General features: G+C 35.4%; 1 protein-coding gene across 1 annotated transcript; it reads left to right on the top strand.

Annotated features, from left to right (window-relative positions):
- The first annotated feature begins 2,531 nt into the window (after positions 1 to 2,531).
- Positions 2,532 to 6,639, top strand: LOC133792425 (uncharacterized). The gene is made up of 2 exons (XM_062230329.1): positions 2,532 to 2,765; positions 6,214 to 6,639. Exons 1-2 carry the CDS (start codon positions 2,532 to 2,534, stop codon positions 6,637 to 6,639), a joined length of 660 nt encoding a protein of 219 aa, XP_062086313.1.
- Positions 6,640 to 22,326: the final 15,687 nt, after the last annotated feature.

The following is a 22,326-nucleotide window of genomic DNA, read 5'->3' as shown; positions in this document are numbered from 1 at the left end:
CCAATTCGGGTGATAAAATCCATCCCGAGCCTTAACTTTTGGGTTCCCGAGCCAAAAACCTTCTCGGGGTCCAAAAACCCCCCTAAGAGTCGCGACCCCATGGCCTTGTTTCGCAGCCCGCCTCAACTAGAGTCTCAGCCTCCTCATTCAGCAAACACACACTGTGTCCCAACCAAAGGGGTGTCGCGCCCCGCCCTTCATCTGCTCTAGAGGACCGTGGCTCACCAAGAACAATGTCGTGGCCCGACCCCTTCGAACCCAAAAAATCCCCCATTCTAACAACCAAAACCCAGCTGATTTAACTCAAAATCAATCCCATAACTCAATTTAATTATCACAGTAGTTCTAGAATGGTTCCATCAACAAAACCTAACAAAAAGCTAGCTTAAAACCTCATCAAATCCCCAATTCAATCTTTAACTTCAAAGACCCAAGAAAACTAAAACTCAGCCAAGAACTACAGAATTTATTGGCTAAAATCATAATTCAAAGATTACCTCAACCTCTGTTAGAATCCACAAACAAGTACTAAGCTAATCTTCAAGTATAAAGCTCTAATTCCTTGCTTTAGCTTCAATTGTTCCCTTGGAAAAGTCTAGAGAAAACAAGAGGGAGAGAAAAGGGAGATAGGGTTAGTTTTGGGAAAATTCTAAGTGTTTCTATGTTTTATCTTATCTAATTTAAGTCACTTAAGCTAATCCCAAGGCTTGGGGTACCAAAAACGTCTCCGAGGGAAAAATGGTAAATTTCCCTGATATTCCCTCCTAAACGTTCTAACTTCAAATATATCTCAGAATATTTATGTTCATAACCCGATAACTCAATTAATGTCTTTCACTCAAAATACCCCTTGACTCGCCCTGAGTCGGGTATCGGGTCCCGTTGTGGCTTCTTAGATAAACCGCTCCCTAGGACTGTCTCAGATCGTGCATCACAAAAGTGTCACCACTCACATGTGGTAAGGATCACAATATTCACAAATATTACATTTATGCCCTCAACGTGCTAAGATTACAAACATGCCCCTAATAACCAAATAGGGTCCACATGCATATTTAATTTACCTAAACATGCATTTCTAATCACATACTCATCAAATTCACACATAAATATAATAAATCACTTATTGCCCTCCAGGCACGCTAATCAAGGCCCTAAGCCTTATTAGCGAATTTGGGACGCTACATCGAGCCTTTTGCTCCTCATATCGCAGAAGCTCTCTATCACATAGGCTTCAAAATACCCAACATGCCCACATACGATGGAACAACTGACCCGTCAAACCACATCTGAACCTTCAATACTTTTATGAGAGCCCACAACGTCGGCATCGACCTGCGATGTATTCTGTTCCCAGCCACATTGACAAGACCAGCAAAATTATGGTTTAAGAAGTTGAAAAGGCACTCGATCACTTCCTGGAAATAGTTATCGATGGAGTTCAAAAAGCAATTTTGAATTACCAAAGAAGTTCGAGTAGAGGCCAACTCCTTGTCCAATATAAAACAAAAATCGGGTGAATCCCTTAAGGCGTACATCAACTGGTTCACAAACATAGCAGCTCGAGCTAAGGATGCTGATGATAGTGCCAAGCTCATGGCCGTGGCAGTCAAGAATCACTGTCAGAGGTGAATTTTGGAAGGAACTCAAAAGGAAAGGAGTGAAGAGTACGAACAAGTTCTTGGTTCGAGCTCAGGAATTGATTATCTTGGAGGAAGCAGAGTCTGCAGTCGTAGGGACCAGCCATACTCCTATTCAGCCCGTTGGAGTGGCGACGGATGCTATAGCTACTACTCAGCCTGTGGCCCATAACAACAAGGCAAGAAATAACAAAAGAAAGGGTAATGGTGAGGATGACCAGACTGGGTCCAAGAAGAATAATCTCGGGAAGAAGTACACTTTTATCTTCACCGCGTATACTAACCTAACTCGAATTCTACGCGGGAACACATTTCCTGGCTAATTCTACCCGTCTTCCATGAAAGAAGCCAGACCCCTAAATAACTAGCTACCAAAGAGAGATCCAGCCAAAGTTTTGTCATTTACATAATGAAATTGGCCAGGACACTGACAATTGCCATCTATTAAAGGATGGTATCGAGACACTCGTTCGAGCTGGACCGTTAGGGCAATATGCTCGGAACTGGGTGGCTCCTAATCAACCAGCAGTGCAATACCCTCAACCATCTCTGGGGAACAAATCCATTCCACCAACAACTCTCCCAGCTCCAGTCAATCAAATCTCATCCAGTAGGTACGAGAAAATTAGCTCAAAAAAGATATATACAGGAGTTACTCTGGGGTAGAGATTATCTAAATAACAACGATTAGATAAAAAAGAAATCATTTTTATGGAAGAAGACACTAGTCACGTCCAATTCCCTCGTAATGATTCGCTTGTTATAAAAATCCAGCTCACTAACCAGAGAGTAAGAAGAAACCTAATTGGCAATGGAAGCTCGGTGAATGTGCTATTCACGTCCACTCTTGAAAAAAGAGGATTATCTATAGTCGATATTAAGGCGACCTTCATGACTCTTTATGAGTTTTTGGGAGAAGGAATGACAGCAATAGGAACGACCGATCTCGTAGTAACTCTGGGAGATGAATCACTAGTTGTTGCAAATATGCTTGAGTTGGTGGTAATTGATTGTCCAACTACCTACAACACAATCTTGGGAAGACCAGTGCTGATGGCATTTGAAGCCATAACTTTTGTTCGCCATTTGGCCATAAATCCCCCCTCGTCCTCGGGAATATGCACGGTAAGAGGGGATTTGCTTGTTTCCAGGGAATGCTACAAAATTTTCATGAAGGGAAAATCACAACCTAGGTAGCAAGCCATGGTGATAGTTGAAGAGAATGAGGAGCCTCAAGCAATGGTAATTATTGAAGAGGCGAAAGAAATTCAAGGGTCATACAACGAGGTCATCCAACCAGAGGAAATAGACCCAAGGATAGGATAAAACTGATCCGAGCTCCAAGATTTAGAGGAGCTAGAGGAAATAATTCTCGATCCAGAGACACCTTCAAGAATGGTAAAAATTGGAAAGAATCTAGGAGCAAAATGAAAGAAGGAACTGGTCGAGTTTCTAAGGAAAAACCTCGATTTCTTTGCCTGAACGCACGAAGATATGGTGGGAATTAGTCTAAGTATGATTATGCACGCCCTAAACCTAGAAAATAACATGCATGAAGCAACAGAAACGAAGCCTATTAGGGAAGGAGCAAGGAGAAGCTTTAGAGGAAGAAGTGGTTCGCCTACTGAAATGTAAATTCATTAGATAGGCAAAGTATTCGACCTGGATTACCAACCCCGTTATGGTTCCAAAACCAAACAGAAATGGAGGACCTGCATTAAATTCTCCGACTTCAATAAAGCCTGTCCAAAAGACCGTTTTCCACTACTAAGAATATATCAGTTAATTGACGTAATAGTCAGCCACGAGCTCATGTCCTTCATGGACGCGTATTCAGGATATAACCAGATTGCGATGAACCCTGCAGACCAAGAGCACACCAGCTTCATGACTGTACACAATGTATACTTCTACAAAGTCATGCCATTTGGACTAAAGAATGCTATTGCCACATATCACAAGTTGGTCAACAAAATGTTCGTGTACCAGATCGGGAAAAACATGGAAGTGTATGTTAATGACATGCTCGTCGGGTGAAAAATTGCCAATAACCATGTATATGATCTGGAAGAGTGTTTTGGCATTCTAAGAAAGTATGATATGAGGCTGAACCCCCATAAATGTACCTTTGGGGTCTCATCAGGGAAATTTCTAGGCTTCGTAGTTAACTCAAAGGGGATCGAGGCAAACCCAGAAAAAATCATATCGATGTTAGAAATGTCATCACGCAGGTCGCGAAAAGAAGTCCAGAGCCTAGCTGGAAAATTCGCGACCTTAATTCAGCTCATATTCAAGTCCACAAACAAATGTTTTCCATTCTATAATCCCCTCAGGAGAAATTGATGATTTGAATGGACAGAAAAATGCAAACAAGAATTTCAGGATCTAAAAAAGTATCTGGTTGTACCCCCTATTTTATCAAAACCAATTGTTGGGGAATGTCTATACCTATACCTTGCACTAACAGAGAACGCAATCAGCGTTGTATTAGTTCGAGAAGAAAATCGGGTGCAGAAACCAGTTTACTACATAAGTAAGAGGCTTATGGGAGATGAGTCTCGATATCCTTTGATTGAGAAGCCTGCGTTCTACCTAATTTTGGCCTTGAGGAAGCTAAGGCCGTATTTTCAATCCCACACCATACACGTCTTAACCGATCAACCTTTAAGACAGGTCTTGAAAAATCTTGATGTTGGTTTTCATAGATCAAATCAGAGATTATACGCAACGGAACAACAATCAAAATTGTTCATTTAACCCCACAAGATTTCTAGATCTACTTCTTCACATACATATATATATTGAATCAAAGAGATGAATAGAAAAATTACCTCAAGTCTTTCCTTGCTGCTATCTTTTTGTACGAAAAAATCCATGAGATCTCACACCAGGATCTTCCAAAATGTTCTCAACACACAAAGAACGAGTGTGGGCTCGTTATACAAAACAATAGGAAAAATATATTTATCAGATGTTCTCAACACATGAGATCTAATAAAGTTTGGACCTAAATTTGTGAAGAACAGTGACTTATGCTTGTAGCACTATTCTATTTCTCTCAGGGAGATTTCACGATATATTTTCTGTCTTTGAAAAGTATCGCTCTGGAAAAACTAATCTCCTATATTTAATATATCCAATATATTAAAAATAAATAATATTAATTATTTAAAACAATTTAAAAATAACTAATCAATTATTAGATTTTTGTTTAAATATAATATTTTAATCATATTAAAATATCTCATTATTTATTTAATATTTAAATAACTAAAATTGTTGAACCAAGATTCTTCTAGAATCTCTTGTGCGTGTTGCACAGTGTATGTGTACTGTGCTACACGCCCAACCCATGCCAGGAAGGGCATGTGATTTTCCCAATTTTCATCATTATTTAAATACCAAAAATTCCAAAAATAAATTAATTCAAAATTAATTATATTTTTGTTAAATCAAATAATTAATTAATTATACATAATTATACAATAATTATGTTTAGTGCATAGAAAAATATTTTACTTATCAAATAAGTCATTTTGCCCATTTTTGTATTTATCTTTGTTAGTGTTTGTTTGAGCCATTTCGAGGACCATGGACCTATAACATTAAGCTCCAATAAATTAAAACTAAATAATTACACTCTTTAATCATAATAGTTAATTTATTAATTATGATATTTCTCCACTACAAATTCAAAATTGAACTCTTTATGTTATAGATATACTTTTACAGAAATCTTATTTTAAGTTTTCCATTGATATAACCATCTTACAATAGTTCACCCCTCTAATTAATTAGTTCATAAATTAGAATGGAAGAATTACCATTTTACCTTTCTAATTTACTTCTTATTCCTTAAGTACCATTAATTCACTAGTGAATAATTAATCTATAATCTAATTACAGATTTGAGCTCAAAATCATTCAGTTCCAGAATTAACCCTTAAGGGAACCAATATACGATCTGTTAGGAAAGATTAGTTTATGTATTGTTGATACATGTTCCCAGCCATCCATGATATTAAATCTCCAAAACAAAAGTCATTAGCCTCGATCTATGAAGAGACCTTAACGAATGAATCAAAAGATTTAATAAACATAAATAGGAGTTCATGAACACTCAGGATTTAGGTTGATCTATAAATGATCATCAGTTATGATATGAATTACAAATCTTTATTATTAAATGGTTTTTGGATAAAGACTTTTATTCATATCGGTCCTTGTCATATATAATCATATTATATAAAGCACCTCTACCGAGATGTCTTACCACATCAATAATCTGAATCTAGATTATTTGTATCAATCATAATACTCAGTAAACCATACTTACAACCGTAATTAAAGAATTCCGCAACTTCAATTTGTTGTTGACTATTTTTATTCATTCAGGTGATCTTAATTCTCTCGTACTAATACAAGATCACATTCTCAATAATGAATATGGAATTTTTCTAATATTTACAAAGAAATTATTCAAACAATAATTTTAATAATCTAAATATAACAATAATGGACCATTGTATTTATTTATTCATTGAAATAATAAATGTCTCTTACATGATTTTAGGACATACTCCTAACACCTAAAGCATCAGGACATTTGTTGAAATGGGCTTTCAAACTCATTCAGTTCGAGATATTGTACAAGCCACAAACAATAATAAAGGGCCAAGCGCTCACCGATTTTGTAGCCGAATGTATTGGGTTCCAAGACGAATCTTTGATGGAACCGGTACAAGAATTATGGAAACTCTTTATTGATAGATCATCCAATGATCATGGATCTGGAACTGGAATATTTCTAATTACACTTGAAGGACATCGTTCCCATACGACTCTCAGAATCAGTTTTCACGCTTCCAACAATGAAGCGGAGTATGAGGCTTTGTTGGCTGGAGTTCAGATAGTAATGAAGTTGAAAGAGAAAGTAATTCAATATTTCAGTGATTCTCAACACGTGGTTAATAAAGTGTTAGGGGAATATCAAGCTTGAGGAATCAAAATGACAACTTATCTAGCTAAGGTAAAAATCAAGTTGTCAAAATTTGAGGTCTATTCTATCAAGCAAGTCCCTCACGAGCAGAACACCAATGCTGATGTTCTAGCCCGACTCACCACCACCAAAGAAGCGGTCACATTGAGTGTAGCCCTCATGGAATTCTTAGAAAAGTCAAGCATAGAAGAGGAGCCGAGAGAGGTCAGGATGCTTCGCCAAAGATTGAATGGATGACCCCTTTAGTAGAATACCTCACATCCGGAAAACTTCCAGAAGACCGTAATGACACACAAAAATTTCTATACTAGGTATCGAGGTATGTTATAGTCGAGGGGATTCTATACATGCAAGATCATTCCATGCCTCTTTTAAGATGTGTTCTGCCCGGGGAAGCTCAGAATATCCTTAAAGAGATCCACAAAGGATTTTGTGGAGATCATGCTGGGGGGAAAAGTTTGACCTTCAAGGTATCAAGGCAGGGTACTTTTGGCCCACACTAAAAAAGGATTTGACCTCATATGTCCTCAATTGTGACAAGTGTTGAGATTGGTTAAATACACGGTGGAATTGTTTAGGCACGAAGAGGTGCTAAAACAATAACAATTTAACAAAAGTCAACATGTGAAAGTTCACTTTGATTATAGGCATTTTTAAATCAAACTTCTGGGTCCAAAATTTTTATTTGGAGTATATAAGAGTACCCAAAAAGTTTAGGAACATTTGGAGGTGTTTTAAGAGATCTCATGAAGCCGAATTACAGAGGCATTGGCGATACGTCGCCTCCTAGGAGGCGACGCGACGACGCGTCACCTGGGCTTTCAAAACCATAGAGAGAGAGAGAGAGAGAGAGAGAGTACCAAGTGACATATCACCTGGTATGGGCGACACACCACCTGGTGCTGGGCGACGCGTCTCCTATTCTGTTACAAAATGTCTGTGCACTTACATGTTTTAGCTCCAAAACTTAAATTTAAATGCTCTAATCTCATTGGTTGAGTTTAATGAGGATCCTATACTATTTAAGGTGTTCAAATGAGTTAATTGGTAACTTGATTACTCACCACATTCTCTCACTAAATAAGAACTCTCTCTCTAGCTCTAAGATTACTAGTTTTCTCCAAGATTTTCATCAATTAAGCTTGAATTGCTTGGAGATCCAAGGCTTGTGAATCCCAATCTCATTCCACTAGTTGTAGCTTCAAGCATCTTCAAAGGAAGACTAGGAATAGAGATTTTGGACAAAAAATCTTCATTTGTGTCAAGCCTTGTCACTTTAGTGTTTCACATAAAATCATAGCTTGTGATTTTATGTCCCTAGGGTTTGGTTCTTCAAGGAAGGTCTACTCTAAACTTTATCCATTGTGTTATTATGTAATTTTTGTTCAACTATTTTATGAGATTGATTTACTTGTATGATTTTTTCATTGAGTTGTAATACAAACAAAGGCTTGTGAAGCCTAATCCCAACAACAAGTGCCAACATTTTGCCTTCATTGCCCGAGCTGTACCCATGGAATTAACCATGATTTCCTTGCCTTGGCCATTTGCTATATGGCGGATCGACCTAATTGGCTCGTCAACTGGAAGAGGAGGATTTCGCTATGCATTCGTCGTAGTTGACTACTTTAGAAAGTGGGTTGAAGCTGAACTTGTGGTGAGTATAACCTCGAAGAGAGTTTTAGACTTTGTAGTAAAGAACATAATATGTCGTTTTGGGCTCCCAAAGAAGATCGTTTCTAAAAATGGAACTCAGTTTGATAACAATCTATTCATGAATTTCTGCAAGAAATACGACATAATTAAGAGTTTCTCTTCTGTGGCATACTCACAGGCCAACAGGCAGATCGGGACCGTAAATAAAACTGTTAATGTGAGTCTAAAGAAGCGATTAGAAGACGCTAACGGATATGACCCAAAAATCTCCCACAAGTGCTTTGGGCCTACAAGATCTCACATCGCACCTCCATTAGGCATACTCTCTTCTCTCTAACTTTTGGAAGCGAAGCTATGCTCCCAGTCAAGGTTATGGTGACGTCACACAGGTAGAGAGCCTTTAACCAGGAATGGACCACAACCTACTTAGTGCATCCCTGGATCTAGTTGAAGAACGATGAGATGAATCTCAGTTGCAGCTCGCACATTACCAACAAAAAGTGACGCATTATTTCAAATCGAAGGTCAAAGAGCGGAGGCTCGAACTAGGAGATTTAGTGCTTCAGAGGGTATTCCTAGCCAACAAAGACCCTAAAGACATTGTACTCTGACCAAACTAGGAAGGACCCTATCAGATCGTGGAGATCTTACGGGAAGGAACCTTTAGACTAGCTTGGTTAAATGAGGAGATGGTTCCATGAGCTTGTAACACCTTACATCTCAAAAAGTATTACCAATGATAAGAAATCTATGTTACACTTTATTTATTTTATCTTTTGTAAGGCTTAAGTTTAAAAGCCATATTTTCTGTTGTTTGAATTTGAATATTATAAGGTTGTTGTGTAATTTAAATACGATGCCAAAAACTTTCAATTTATTCTTGTTATTTAGCAAGAGTTAATTATGTAAAAGAGATATAGAATATTTTTAAATTATGATAGATTGGGGGGCATATAACCTTTGATAGTCTTTGGAATATTTGGAAAACAAGGTAAATTTTTGCAACTTAGAATTAGGAAATTCGGAAAATCTGGGGCTTTTTAAGGCTTGAGTTTTCAAAGCGATTCTGAATGTGAACTAAGTTAATAAAAATCCTAGAATTTAACTAGGAACAAAATCCTAGAGCCAAACCAAGTCTGAGGCCGGAATCCTAACAAGTATGCACAAATAGGCGATCAAAACTCCTAGATATAACTAGGTCAACGACTTAAAATTAACTGGTCAAGCTATCAGGTACACACCTCGACCTAAAAAGCACTCCCTACAACTATGCAAGTGTATAAAAGCTTTAAAGGTTTATAAACACGATAATAAACAATGGAAAGGGGGAGTAGAATGATCTAACATAAAAAACCAACATTTATAAGGAAAGCATGTATAAATTGAAAAAGGATAATTAACCTTGAAACAGTGCCCTAAGCCAATTGTCTCGGCCTGAAAGGCCTTCTTACAAGGGTTTGGAATACCCCCAACAATAAATAATAATAAAAAAATAGATGTATGGAAGATCCCTCTCATCCTTGAGCTCTGGTAGTTTTCTCCTGGATGACACATCTTCCTCTCCTCCATTAGCCTCATCCCTAGAAGCCGTCTCCACTGTCTCCTTTGCCAACTAGTCTTGAAACTTGGCAAGATAGCACCCTCAGATTTCGGCATCAAGGAATGAGAAATCCCCATCCTGATTGTATGCCCAAAACCGATAGAACATATCCTCCAAGAATGTAACGCCCTGGATAACCAAGATCATTACACTGTGTGTTTAAAATAGTGCTTAACCTACTAAGCAAGTCATTTGAACTTAAATGTGTAATTAAAGACTAAGTCAAGGTCAAGTAATAAAAGATCTAGTCAACAAAATGTTTATTTTTCATTAAAATATTATGTTCGTACACGGGATCCCAAAAAATCAGTTTACAAATTGGTAAAGGATAAACAGATACAATTTAGCCGTCCTATGCGGCAAAAACATGGTTTAACCCTAGTTCCTCCCAAGCTACCCCGACTGTGGTGATCGAGTAGGTTGCATATGTACACACCGCCCCTGAAGCTCTCTAACTCATGGCTTGTCCAGCTATCAACTCCCTTACCTGCACCACGTAGCATCCATGAACCAAGGCCCAGCAAGAAAACTTAAAACAACATGCAAAAGTAGGCAACAATATAAAGACAGTAAATATAATTCACCATATTCAACTGTCAACATATTATAGGCAACAATTCCAACAAAAGAGCAACATTAGTATTTAATCAACCTTGACCCAACCAGTCTAATTACACAACAGAGTATAAGCATTAGGCTAAACAACGACAAACATATATTCCCAAGCATACATCTCAATCAATAATACAAGTGAATAGGTATCGACGCCCTTAGGTTGAGCCCCCTATTTATTCAGTTGAACCCAGCTCAGTTAGGTCGAGTCCTCTGACTATTTAGCTGACCTCGACTCGCTTAGGTGAGTCCTCTGATTATTTAGCTGACCCTGGCTCATAGTGGCCAAGCTGCGTCCAATGCGCTAATCATCAGCCCTGACTCCCTCAGGCCGTACTTTAACATTTCACATAATAATAGTACAATTACATAACACATATATCCAGATACAGGGAACCTTAGTCCCAAACACAACCATATGGGTGTAGTTTTCTTACCTCGGATTCCAAGCAACAAGCGTATAACAGCCCCGAGCTCGATCCTTAATTCCTGAGCCTTTGCGGTAAAACCTAGTCACACTATAATAGTGGATAACCATAAGATTCTAAACCATTTAACAACTTTGAACTCAAATAATAGCCTCCGCGACCTCAATTTCTACTAAACTTTGTAGTAGAAATCGTCCCGAGCACTTAAGTTTTAATTCCCGAGCCTCCTTGAGCCCTAAGACAATCCTAGGCTAAAACTATCTAGGCGGGCCGCGACCTAGCCCTAAGGGTCGCAGTGCGCCTCAAGTCAGAGGCACAACCTCTGCATCTGGGGGGAGGCGGGCCATGACTTGCCCCCCTAGGGTCGTGGCGCACCTTCATATCAACAACCCTCCCAGGGCACGCGGACCGCGACGCACCCCCGTGAATCCAGAATCCCCTGGGTTTTCCAGCGTTTTTCCTCAGCCATATCTTCAAAATTCAAAATCAACCTTCAACCAAAGTTCGAATTAAGTCTAGAATCTTCATTCTTATATCCTAACCATTATAACTAATCTATAAATAATTTCCTTACATCATCAAACAACCAAAATCATACTTGGTAATCATGTTCATGCAGGCTCTAAATTCTAGCATTATTTTAACAGAATTTCAGCAATAACATCTAAAATCTTACCTCAAATGTTAGCCTAATCACCTCAGAAATCCTCGACTGATCCTAGCTTTGATTCTCCAGACTTTCCCAGCTAAATTTCCAGCATAATTGCTTGAGTCTTCTCCTCCAAAACTTCAAAGCTTCCTTGGGCTCTAGAGAGGAAATGAGGGAACATGAAGGAAGAAAGAGAGAGAGAGAGAGAGAGTGTGTGTGTTCGAGGTTATCCTTTTAGTTCTGGTGGGTTCTAGTTACCTTAGAGCTTCAACTGAGTGCATCCTTTAACTAGAAAGGAGTAAAATTCCCCTTAGTTAACACAACCTCTCCTTTTCGCCCCTAAGGGCAATATGGTCATTATCCCCAATTCCCGTTAATTCCTCGAGTCGACCTGTAAATTCCCAATTAATCCCAACATGCTCAACTAATTACCAAATATCTACCCACTACTCAATAAACCCCAAATATACATTAAACTTCCCAAAATACCCCCAAGCTCGCCTCGAGCCGGGTATTAATCCCCGTTGTGACTATTCCGCCAATTCTCTCACTAGGATCGCCTCGAGCCGTATTCTACAAATATATCCACATAATAATGTGGTCTCAATCATTTAACACATATAATCACATTTATGCCCGCTACGGGCCAATATTACAAATATGCCCTTATGAACAATAGTGGACTCACATGCATATTTAATACTCATAAACATACATATAATCATACTCATATTATCATATATATTATGCATGTCACATAGTCACGCATTTAATCAGTTAATCACATATATATATATATCCAATTATGCCCTCCTGACACTTTAATCAAGGCATTAAACCTTATTAGCATTTTTGGGACGTTACAAAGGAGCTCTCTATCTGGCTCCCATGGTCCTTCACCTGAAGTTCAAGCTCCTTGATCTGGGCAAGGCTTTTCCTCGACCTCCAAAACCTTCAGCTTAAGATTTTCGATCTCCGTCAAAAGTTGGTTGCGACCCTGAATCACCTCCAAAGCTTGCACCTTAGAATTTTTTTCGTTATTCTGGGAGGTTTCCAAAGCTGCCTTGGCCTCTTCCACCTCAGCATGGATCTGAGCAATGCCCCAGATCTGAGCCATGCAGGATTGTAATCAACAATTAATGAGGGGTTTTTCCTTGAAAACATGAAACTAAAGAGCAAGGACAAGGATAGGACATACGATTAGAGACATCCCCAACGCGGAGCCGAGGATGGTCGCCGAGGGATTCCCTTCTATGGCCTGCGACTCACTGGTGCTGACTTGGTTTGCATGCCCCATCATATGGGTAATGATCTTTTGGAGTGAACCACACATGAGTTCTGGATGTTTCCCCACCTCGAAGTGAGGACCTGGGATCGCAAAAGTTAGGGTTGCAGCTTGGACGATCTACATGATGTTCACAGGATCACGAGGAGCAAGGGGAGGAGCCTCATGTGTCGTAACCACAGAAGGGCGGGGATGCTTCTGGCTGGAGCTAGTTCCCTTGGTTTTGGCTAGAGATCCAGCAGTAGCTCCAGTTCCAGATGTAGTTTTCTTCAAAATTCTCGGCCTCTTGACGGTAGGGCCGGTGCTGAAGATGTCCTTCAGGCTCATATCTTCTTCTAAAAGAACAAACAGAAAAGTTAGAACAAATACTTATAATTCTAACTATGTAAACAGTAATAAGTAACAGAACAAGAACCCTACCCTCTGAGCTAGAGGAGGAGACTACTACGATCAATTATGGATTATGGACCGGGCTAGACACAACCTCTAACTCTTGCATTATTGGGGAAGGGGGAGATTCTAACATTTCTACTTCGCGGGACTAGGCTCATATTCGACCTGCCTAATACCTGGGGTAAAGGAACCATGACACACTGAATGCCATGATAGGAGGTTTATACCATAATGTTCAAAAATGGCAGCCATGAAGTGTAAAGTGTTATCTACCACTGCAGTGTACTTAGGGTAGGCAAAGTCATGGCGAACAACCAATTGGTCAACACATTGATGCAAGGTTACATCCAGGTCTGGGTCTTCGAGATGTCTACTCACGAGTTGCCTCGAATTGAATCGAGGTAGTGCAAAACTGGCAACAACTCGGTTTATTTCCTTATCTTTATTACCTTGGCTGGAGATGCTGACTGTTGCCCCCGATTCAACACGACCTTAGTCAGTATCCTACCCGCCTTCTGTAATATTTCTTTTACGCACCAATGGTGCGACCTCCTCCTCTTCCTCAACCTCTTCAATGACTGGAGGTAGCCTCTTGGGTGGACCTTGAGGCCTGATGGCCAGGGTTTGATCTTCCTTGATAATCTTTGTAATGACCCAACTATTTCTAAGACCTTGGACCATTAAAACTACTAGACATAGCTACTAATTCAAATAAAACATACATAAGAAATAATCGTAACTTTATTAAAAACTCCAAAGTAAATATTGAAATACATAAATGAGTGGTATGAGATCCCATTGCTTTAAAATAAAAACATAACTTTAAATTAAATGAAATGGTTTACAAAAATAAATGCGGAAAATACATAAAAACATAATTTAAAAGACTAAAAAAAAATAATGTCGTCCTCGAATCGTCACGCAGTCCATCAAATCCATTCTTCCTCAATACACAGGCCAAGCTACCACTAATCCTTCCGCCACCATATCTATTTTCCTGCATACATAAAATAAAGGAATGAGTCTAATGCCGAGCAAGGAAAATCTACTAGCACAACATAAGACTATATCAAAATCATATACTATAAAATATATGACTATAAAACATCTATTACAGCTCTAACCCATGATCATGGTAAACATTTGGGGTTTGCTAGCTAACAACTATAAGCCTCAAAATACATTGATGTTTGCTAGCTAAGCAATTATAAGCCCCTAAGCAACATAAAAATATTTGGGGTTTGCTAGCTAACAACTATAAGCCTCAAAATACATTGAGGTTTGCTAGCTAAGCAACAATGAGCCCCAAGGACTACAAGACATAATCATATTTCATAACACATAACATATTATAACATAAGCATATCATATCATAGCATATCATATCATAACATATCATATTATAACATAAACAGATCATAACATATAAACATATAAAAACTATCCTATTTTCCTTACCAAAACTGGGATATGAGAACAAGGACAGGATTTGGAACACTCCTAAAACCAACAATAAGAATGGTGAGTATTTCTAAAGAGTAAAGAATAAATGTGGGAACTAAACCTTCAAGAAGAAACTTACCAAGAAAGATCTTTAAGTTTCAAGAACCTTAGTTGACCTTATGGATTGGTCTAACTTCAATACCGAAATACACTAAACCTCACTTCCTAAGTATTTTATAAAGTTTAAAAATGACAAAGCTTTTATCTCAACCCAAGTGTTTATCACTCTATGGTAACATTCCCACCTTGGAGGCCCTGATCACAGCTTGAAGAATGAGAGGAATGGGTGGGTACTAGGTCCTATTTATAGATTTTGAGGAGTGAAACTATCCTATTAAAAAAAACTAACTTCCTAAATCTCGTAACTCTAAACTCACCTGTAGTAAAATTAACATAACTGAAGCTGTATGATTTCGATTTAGACTATATTTATACCGTTAGAAAGATAATTCAATTATCTACAACTTTATAGAGATACTATTTTTCGAAATTCATAATATAACTGAGTCAAAAATAGGTCGGAAGTTACAGTACCCTAAAGTTACGAAAAATCTATTTAATTATTTAAATAACAACCTAATCCACAAACAAGGCTACTAATATCATAAACCTATACTATACTATAATAATCATAACTACTAAAAAATTAATGCCCTAAAATTATGTAAAAACATTTTATTGGTTTTAAATAAAAGTATAATGTTATTATATTTGAATGTTATAATTATTATTTGAATTAATTATATAATAATATCAAGAAAATTCTCTATTCATTCATGAGAATGTGATCTTATATTAGTACGAGAGAATTAAGATCATATAAAATGAATAAAATAGTCAGTAACATATTAAAGTAAGGAATCTTTAATGAATGGTTACTAGTACGATTTGCTAAGCATACGAGATGCAAGTAATCTAGATTCAGATTACTGATGTGGATAGACATCTTAGTACATGTGTTGTACATAATAGAGATTATATATGATAGGACCGATAAGAATTAATTATCTTTATAAAATTTTTGTTTGACGTAAAGATTTAATTTTTATCATAATAAATGATCATTTGTAGATCAGTCTAAATCCTGAGTATCCATGAACTCTTGTTTATGTTTATTGGATCTTTTGATTCACTCGTTAAGGTCTCTTAGAATAATGAGGCTAATAACTTTTGTTTTGGACATTCAATATCATGGATGGCTGTGAACATGAATTACAATAATAGAATCCATGCTTTCCTAAGCGAATCGAATATTGGTTCTCTTAAAGGTTGATTCTTGAACTGGATAGTTATTGAGCTCAAATCTATAATTAGATTATAGATTAATTATTTGTTAGTGAATTAATGGTACTTAAGGATCAAGAGGTAATTAGAAAGGTAAAACGGTAATTTTGACCATCTCTAATTAACGAACCAATAATGTAGGACAAAACTACATATATTGATTATATCAATGGACTACTAGAGAAAACTCTGTAAATATAATTCTATAAATACTTAGAGTGCAATTCCATATTTATAGTGGAGTAATCATGGAATTAATAAATTAGATTATTAGATTAAAGAGTATAATTAATAATCTGGTTTATTGGAGCTTCGTATTATAGGTCCATGGTCTCCAAATCACCTTTGTCGTTCACTGTCAAAGGTAAGGATGTCAAAAGAAAGATTTGTTAAGAGAAATGACTAAATTGCAAAGGAATTAATTTTCCAGGCAAGGAAATAATTATTTGATAATTATGGGTAATTGGTTAATTGTGAATTAATTAATTATTTAACTATATAGTTTTTATTTTGAAAAACTATAGGTTAAAATTAATATTAATCTTGTTTGGATTAATATAAAGATAGAAAATAATAAATATCTTATTTATAATATGATATTTATTTATTTAATTTATAACTGGTATTTTAAGATAAAGTTAATTTTGAATTAACTGATATTTATGTTGGAATAAATATCTTGTCGTAAAAGTTGATTAAATAAACAAGGGTTTATACCATTTTGGACCCTGTGTTTTGTCAAATTACCTGTTTGGACCATTTGTTTTGACAAATTACTTTTTGGACCCTATGTTTTGTAAAATAGTTAAAATAGAATCCTAAACTCAATTTTGATGAAGAAAAAATTGAATATAACAAGATAGTTTTTAAGCAGAATGATTTTTTTTTGAATTGTTAGTTTGGTAAATTATTTGTGATTTTAGTTGAGAAAACATTGACCAAAATTGGGTTTAGGGTTCTATTTTAACCATTTAAAAAAAATATAGGGTCCAAAAAGTATAAACCCAATAAACAAATGAGAAAATTAGGGCAACCCTAATAGGGTTGGGCGACACACACGGTACAATACAGTGTGTGGCGCCTAGCATCTGAGTTTTTTATCCCTGAGATTTGAATTTTGGATTTCAAATAAATTTGTTTAATCAGCTATTTAATTATTCTTTTTTAAATATGATTTAAATAGTTTATTAAATAAAAATATCTAATTAATTTTAATTTGAATTAAATAAAGATGATTTAATTAGATTAAATATCTTTATAAATCTGATATACATGATATTCAAAATAATAATGAGACTCTCTCAAAAGCGATAGTTTTCTCTAAACCTGAAAAACTATTCTAAACATTCTCTCTATCAAAACTCTCTAGATCTCATGTATTGAGTACATATAGGGAGTTACATAAATCAACATTTTGAATCATACGTGCCCACACACGTCCTTGTGTGTTTGAGGATTTTTCTGGAAGATCAGATCTCAGATTACTGGATAGGAAGATCATTGATTTATATAAAATGACTCAAGGACACTTGATAGGCTATTACAAGAGGTACTCCCTGATATATTTGTATGTGATTTAATATTTATATATGTGTATGATCTCGACTTGTATTAATATTTATTAAAATGGGTCCATATATTCCGCTGCGTACCTTTGATTTGATCATTTAATACCAACACCCTACTAGGTTGGCTTTTGGAACTGAAAATGTTATTGACGTCAAATTCATAATCAGATTATGAATTAACATTCAGTAGTAAAGTCAATGGTACACTAGAAATCAAGATATAATTAAAAGAGTAAGACGGTAATTTTATTCTCACTTAATTATGAATCATCAATAGAGGATTAATTTGTATGTAATGATTATATCAATGGGCACTTTATGGTTACAATAAAGTACTCAATAATTATATGTCTTTAATTCTCAAGAGTGCAATCTCATATTTATAGTTGAGTAATCATGAGATTAATAAATACGATTATTGAATCAAATAATTTTTGTTAATATTCTTTTATTTATTGGAGCTTGGAATTTTTGGTCCATAGGTCCCCGGGGCGGCTCTATCAACACTATTCAAGGTAAATAGTTGATACAAGGGTCAAATTGTGAATGAACTATTTTAGAGAATATTTAATCTTATGAATAAATATGCAATTATGTGATAATTGAAGTTTCATAATTTATTATTGCAGTAATGCAATTTTTGAAATTGTGTAGAAATAAAAAAAATTATTTTAATAAATTATTTTATTTAAGTGAGAAAGGAAAAATATGGATAGTAAAAATTGGTTTTGATTATTATATTTATTTAATTAATTAATAATAAGATGATAATGGTGCAACGCCCTAATTTCTCATAGATTATCGAGAACGCAGCGTTGGGTCATAATTGTAAATATTGCTTTTTTATTTAATAAAAACTTAAAAAGAAATACATGGCCATGGTTTTACAAAAATTACATAATTGTCTTTAACATAAAAATGAGCAACATTTAAGTAAAACTTTTTAAAAATAACATGCTTTAATAAAATAAAATAAAAATAGTTCCACTTGATCTTCCTCGACTATATGGTCCCCAACGAATACATCATGAAACTCTTAGGTCCCACTCGTCACCGGCCTTTCTATCCTTAATTGCCTGAAATAACATCATAAGGAGTGAGCTTCTAAGCTCAGTAAGGAAAATACAAACAAGGGTTAGTCATATAATCAAACATAACATAAATTCACAAAAATAATAACAACACAAACCTCTAGATCATATCATAACTTAAGTCATAATTCTAAATCATAATCTAAGTCATAAATCATAAATCATACTCTAAGTCATAATTCATAGGTCATAAGTCATAAGTCATAAATCATAGATCATAAATCATAGGTAATAAATCATAACTATAGGTCATATATCATAAATCATAACTAAAATATCAAGTTAGATATAATAAAAAGATAAGTGTTTATATAGGGGTGGCAATTAAGCCCCGGACAAAAGTCCGTCATACACCGGACATATGTCCATCATACACCGGACATAGGTTCGTCATAAAGTTTTGGCAACCGAGCCTACCAGACATAGTCCGTTATACATCATTGGACATCTTAGGTCCAGGCACACTTATCCCTTTATTGTACCTGAAATGTTAGATCATACAAACATAAACCATATCATAACTAGATCATAATACTAAACTACCTAATATTCCTTACCAAAAACTGGAATATTGGAGACAAGAGCGGGATTGAAACTCCAAAACCAAACATAAAGAAACCATAAGTTTCTAAATAAATGAAGTTGAAAAGAAAATCTAAACCATCAAAGAAGAAACTTACCGAGAAGAACCTTAAATTAAGAACTTAAACACCTAACCATCAAAATCATAAACAGAAGTTAGGATCTAAAAGAAACTTAAGGAAAACTAAGGAATCATAAAGAATATAACTTATGAATAGTATTACCTTGGATGAACTAGAACCGATCTACACTTCAATATCAAAAACACACTTTATCTCACTACCCAAGTGTTTATAAAGCTTAAGATAATAAAGCTTTTATCCCAAAACCCAAGTGTATCTCTCTATAGAAATCCTAGCAGCTTGAAGGCTCTGAACACAGCTTGAAGAATGAAGAAAATGGCTAAGCACTAGGTCCTATTTATAGAGTTTGAGGAGTGAAACTATCCTATTAAAAAAAATACTTAAATCCTTAAATAAACATGATTATGACAAGTGTCATGCTCTTAATGGTTTTGGAAGGTTATAGAGTTTCTAGATCGTTCTTTTATTAAAAAAAAATACTTAAATCCTTAAATAAACATGATTATGACAAGTGTCATGCTCTCAATGGTTCTGGAAGATTCTAGAGTTTCTAGAACTTTCTTTTATTTAAAAAATACTTAAATCCTTAAATAAATATGATTATGACAAGTGTCATGCTCTTAATGGTTCTAGAAGATTCTAGAGTTTCTAGAACTTTATTTTATTTAAAAATACTTAAATCCTTAAATAAATATGATTATGACAAGTGTCATGCTCTTAATGGTTCTGGAAGATTCAAGAGCTTCTAGATTCTTCTATTATTAAACTATTCATCTTAAATGCTTAAATCCTCAAATAAACAAGATTGTGACAAATATCATACTCTTAAAATTCTATCTAAACCGTAAGTTATAATAAATAATATTTCTATGTCCAAAAATATTAATCAAACCTTATGTTATAAGTAATATTTCTAAACTATAGGTTAAACTTATAAAATCCATAACTATTTCTATGAGTATCCAACTAAGTCCCAACTTGAGCAATTATTCACGGAATTTAAAATACTACAAGCTACTACTATCTACTACTACTACTATCTAACTAAGTAAAATTCCGGAATGCTACAAATGGAAATTCAAATTTTGAATTTTGAAATTTAAGTTGTTTTCTTTTCCTTAAAAAGATGATATCTTATTTGAATTTCTAATTATTAATTAATTAAAATAAAAATGCATGAAAAATCAAATCCCCTTATTTTTGGGAGTTGTTACACACATAGGGCTTCTTGCACTATCCTATGCATGTACCACTACTGATAGTGATCAATTATTGATTTTTTTATTTTATTTAATTAATTAATAAAACATTTTGAAAATAGTTTTTAAAATGGAATGTAAGACATTGTCTTTAATTATCATTTATTTATTATTATTATTAATATGATCAATTTTATTATTATTATTATTATTATGATAATAATGTCTATATATTATATATGATAGAATATAGGTAAACAATAGTTTTACAAGAAAAAAAAAACTCATCATCTTTTTCTAACAAAAGAAAAACCTTTCTCTCTAGCCTATAATCAAGAGTCTCATGTGCTAAGAATACTTTTGATTCACAAATTTGATTCTTGTTCTCTATGTGCCCACCCACATCTTGAGCTGTGGAGAATGTCGTGGAAGATCTTGGTGTGAGTACTCTAGCAAGGATAGGGAGATCGAAATATATACGAAAAGATTCAAGGATTTTTTATAGGCTGCAAGAGGTAAATCATTTCGTATTATTTTTACATATACATATTATGTTGATTAACATATTATGTATTAAAGGATCCTCATATAAAGTTGTTTATATACAATTTTTTTCTGTATACGATACTACCATTACCATAATTTCTGTTGCGCACTAGGGACTGTTCCTAATAGTAACCTAGTTCTAATAACAGAAGAAATGGTGATCTAAGATTCTAAGGCTCTATTACTCGACCTAAAGTATCTACGGGATAAGTTCAAGCTTAATACCCTAATGTGTGGCCTCACATGCCCCTATTTCACGCGCCTTAATCTTGGGAAGGTACAGAAACTTCGGGATTCGAGAGTCAGACATAGTGGTTTCGAAATGTGTTTAATGTAAAAGCACCCTAGTACCGTGTCCCTTAAGCTACCTGGATTTGAGCCTAAACCCATCACCATACAGACTAAAGATTCGTACATTTAACCTCTAAATCCAGAAAAAACCCTAAAAATTACCTTTTTTTTTAAGCGTTTAACTTAATCATTTCTAAATTTATTTGTTTTAGCCTAGTATAACCCAAACTGAACCCATGCATAACCAAAATAAGGCAAAAACACACTGAAAAATTTAATAAACTTGTCAAAAAATGAGTAAAAAGAAATTTAAACTGGAGTAAAGGTCTACTTACGAATTGGTTTTTGATTGAGGTTGTAAAAAGACGAAGAACGACAAAGATTACAGAAAATCTGGGAGGTAACCGTTGAAGAGATTTTTGAGAGGAAAGAAAGTTAGAGGGTTTCTAAGAGTTTTTGGAGAGAAAGAAGAAAGGGAAATTCGAATGCGAAAGTGGTGCATGCCATGTTTTGTTCTCCTATTTATACATCAAATTTTGGGACAAATCTGGGCTGCACGATTAAAGCAGGTCGAGATCCAAGGGTCAGAATTAAATAAACCAAACGATGGTAAAAGGTTAACAAGACAAATGTCATAGTACTCGAAACCCAAATAGACGCCTATACAAAGCATATACATGTCATGTACTCAAGTGAGTGGGTGGGCACGTTTTCTCACAAAAGAAGCCGAAAAGCCCCTATTGTGTGTGTCAGAAGTGACATCATGCAAGAGCAACAACTTGGGAGAAAATTTTGTACCCTAAAATACGAGCTCAATTATCTTGCTCGGGGTACATGTAGCACGTAATAAATAAAGGTTACAAGGCTTCAGAGATTGTTAGCTCCATATCAAATAGCTCGAGGCTGTGTCACTGAGT

Source organism: Humulus lupulus, chromosome 7, assembly GCF_963169125.1.
Source record: "Humulus lupulus chromosome 7, drHumLupu1.1, whole genome shotgun sequence".
NCBI classification, from domain to species: domain Eukaryota; kingdom Viridiplantae; phylum Streptophyta; class Magnoliopsida; order Rosales; family Cannabaceae; genus Humulus; species Humulus lupulus.
Note: the sequence above shows the minus strand (reverse complement) of the source record. Positions and strands in the feature narration are given on the sequence as shown.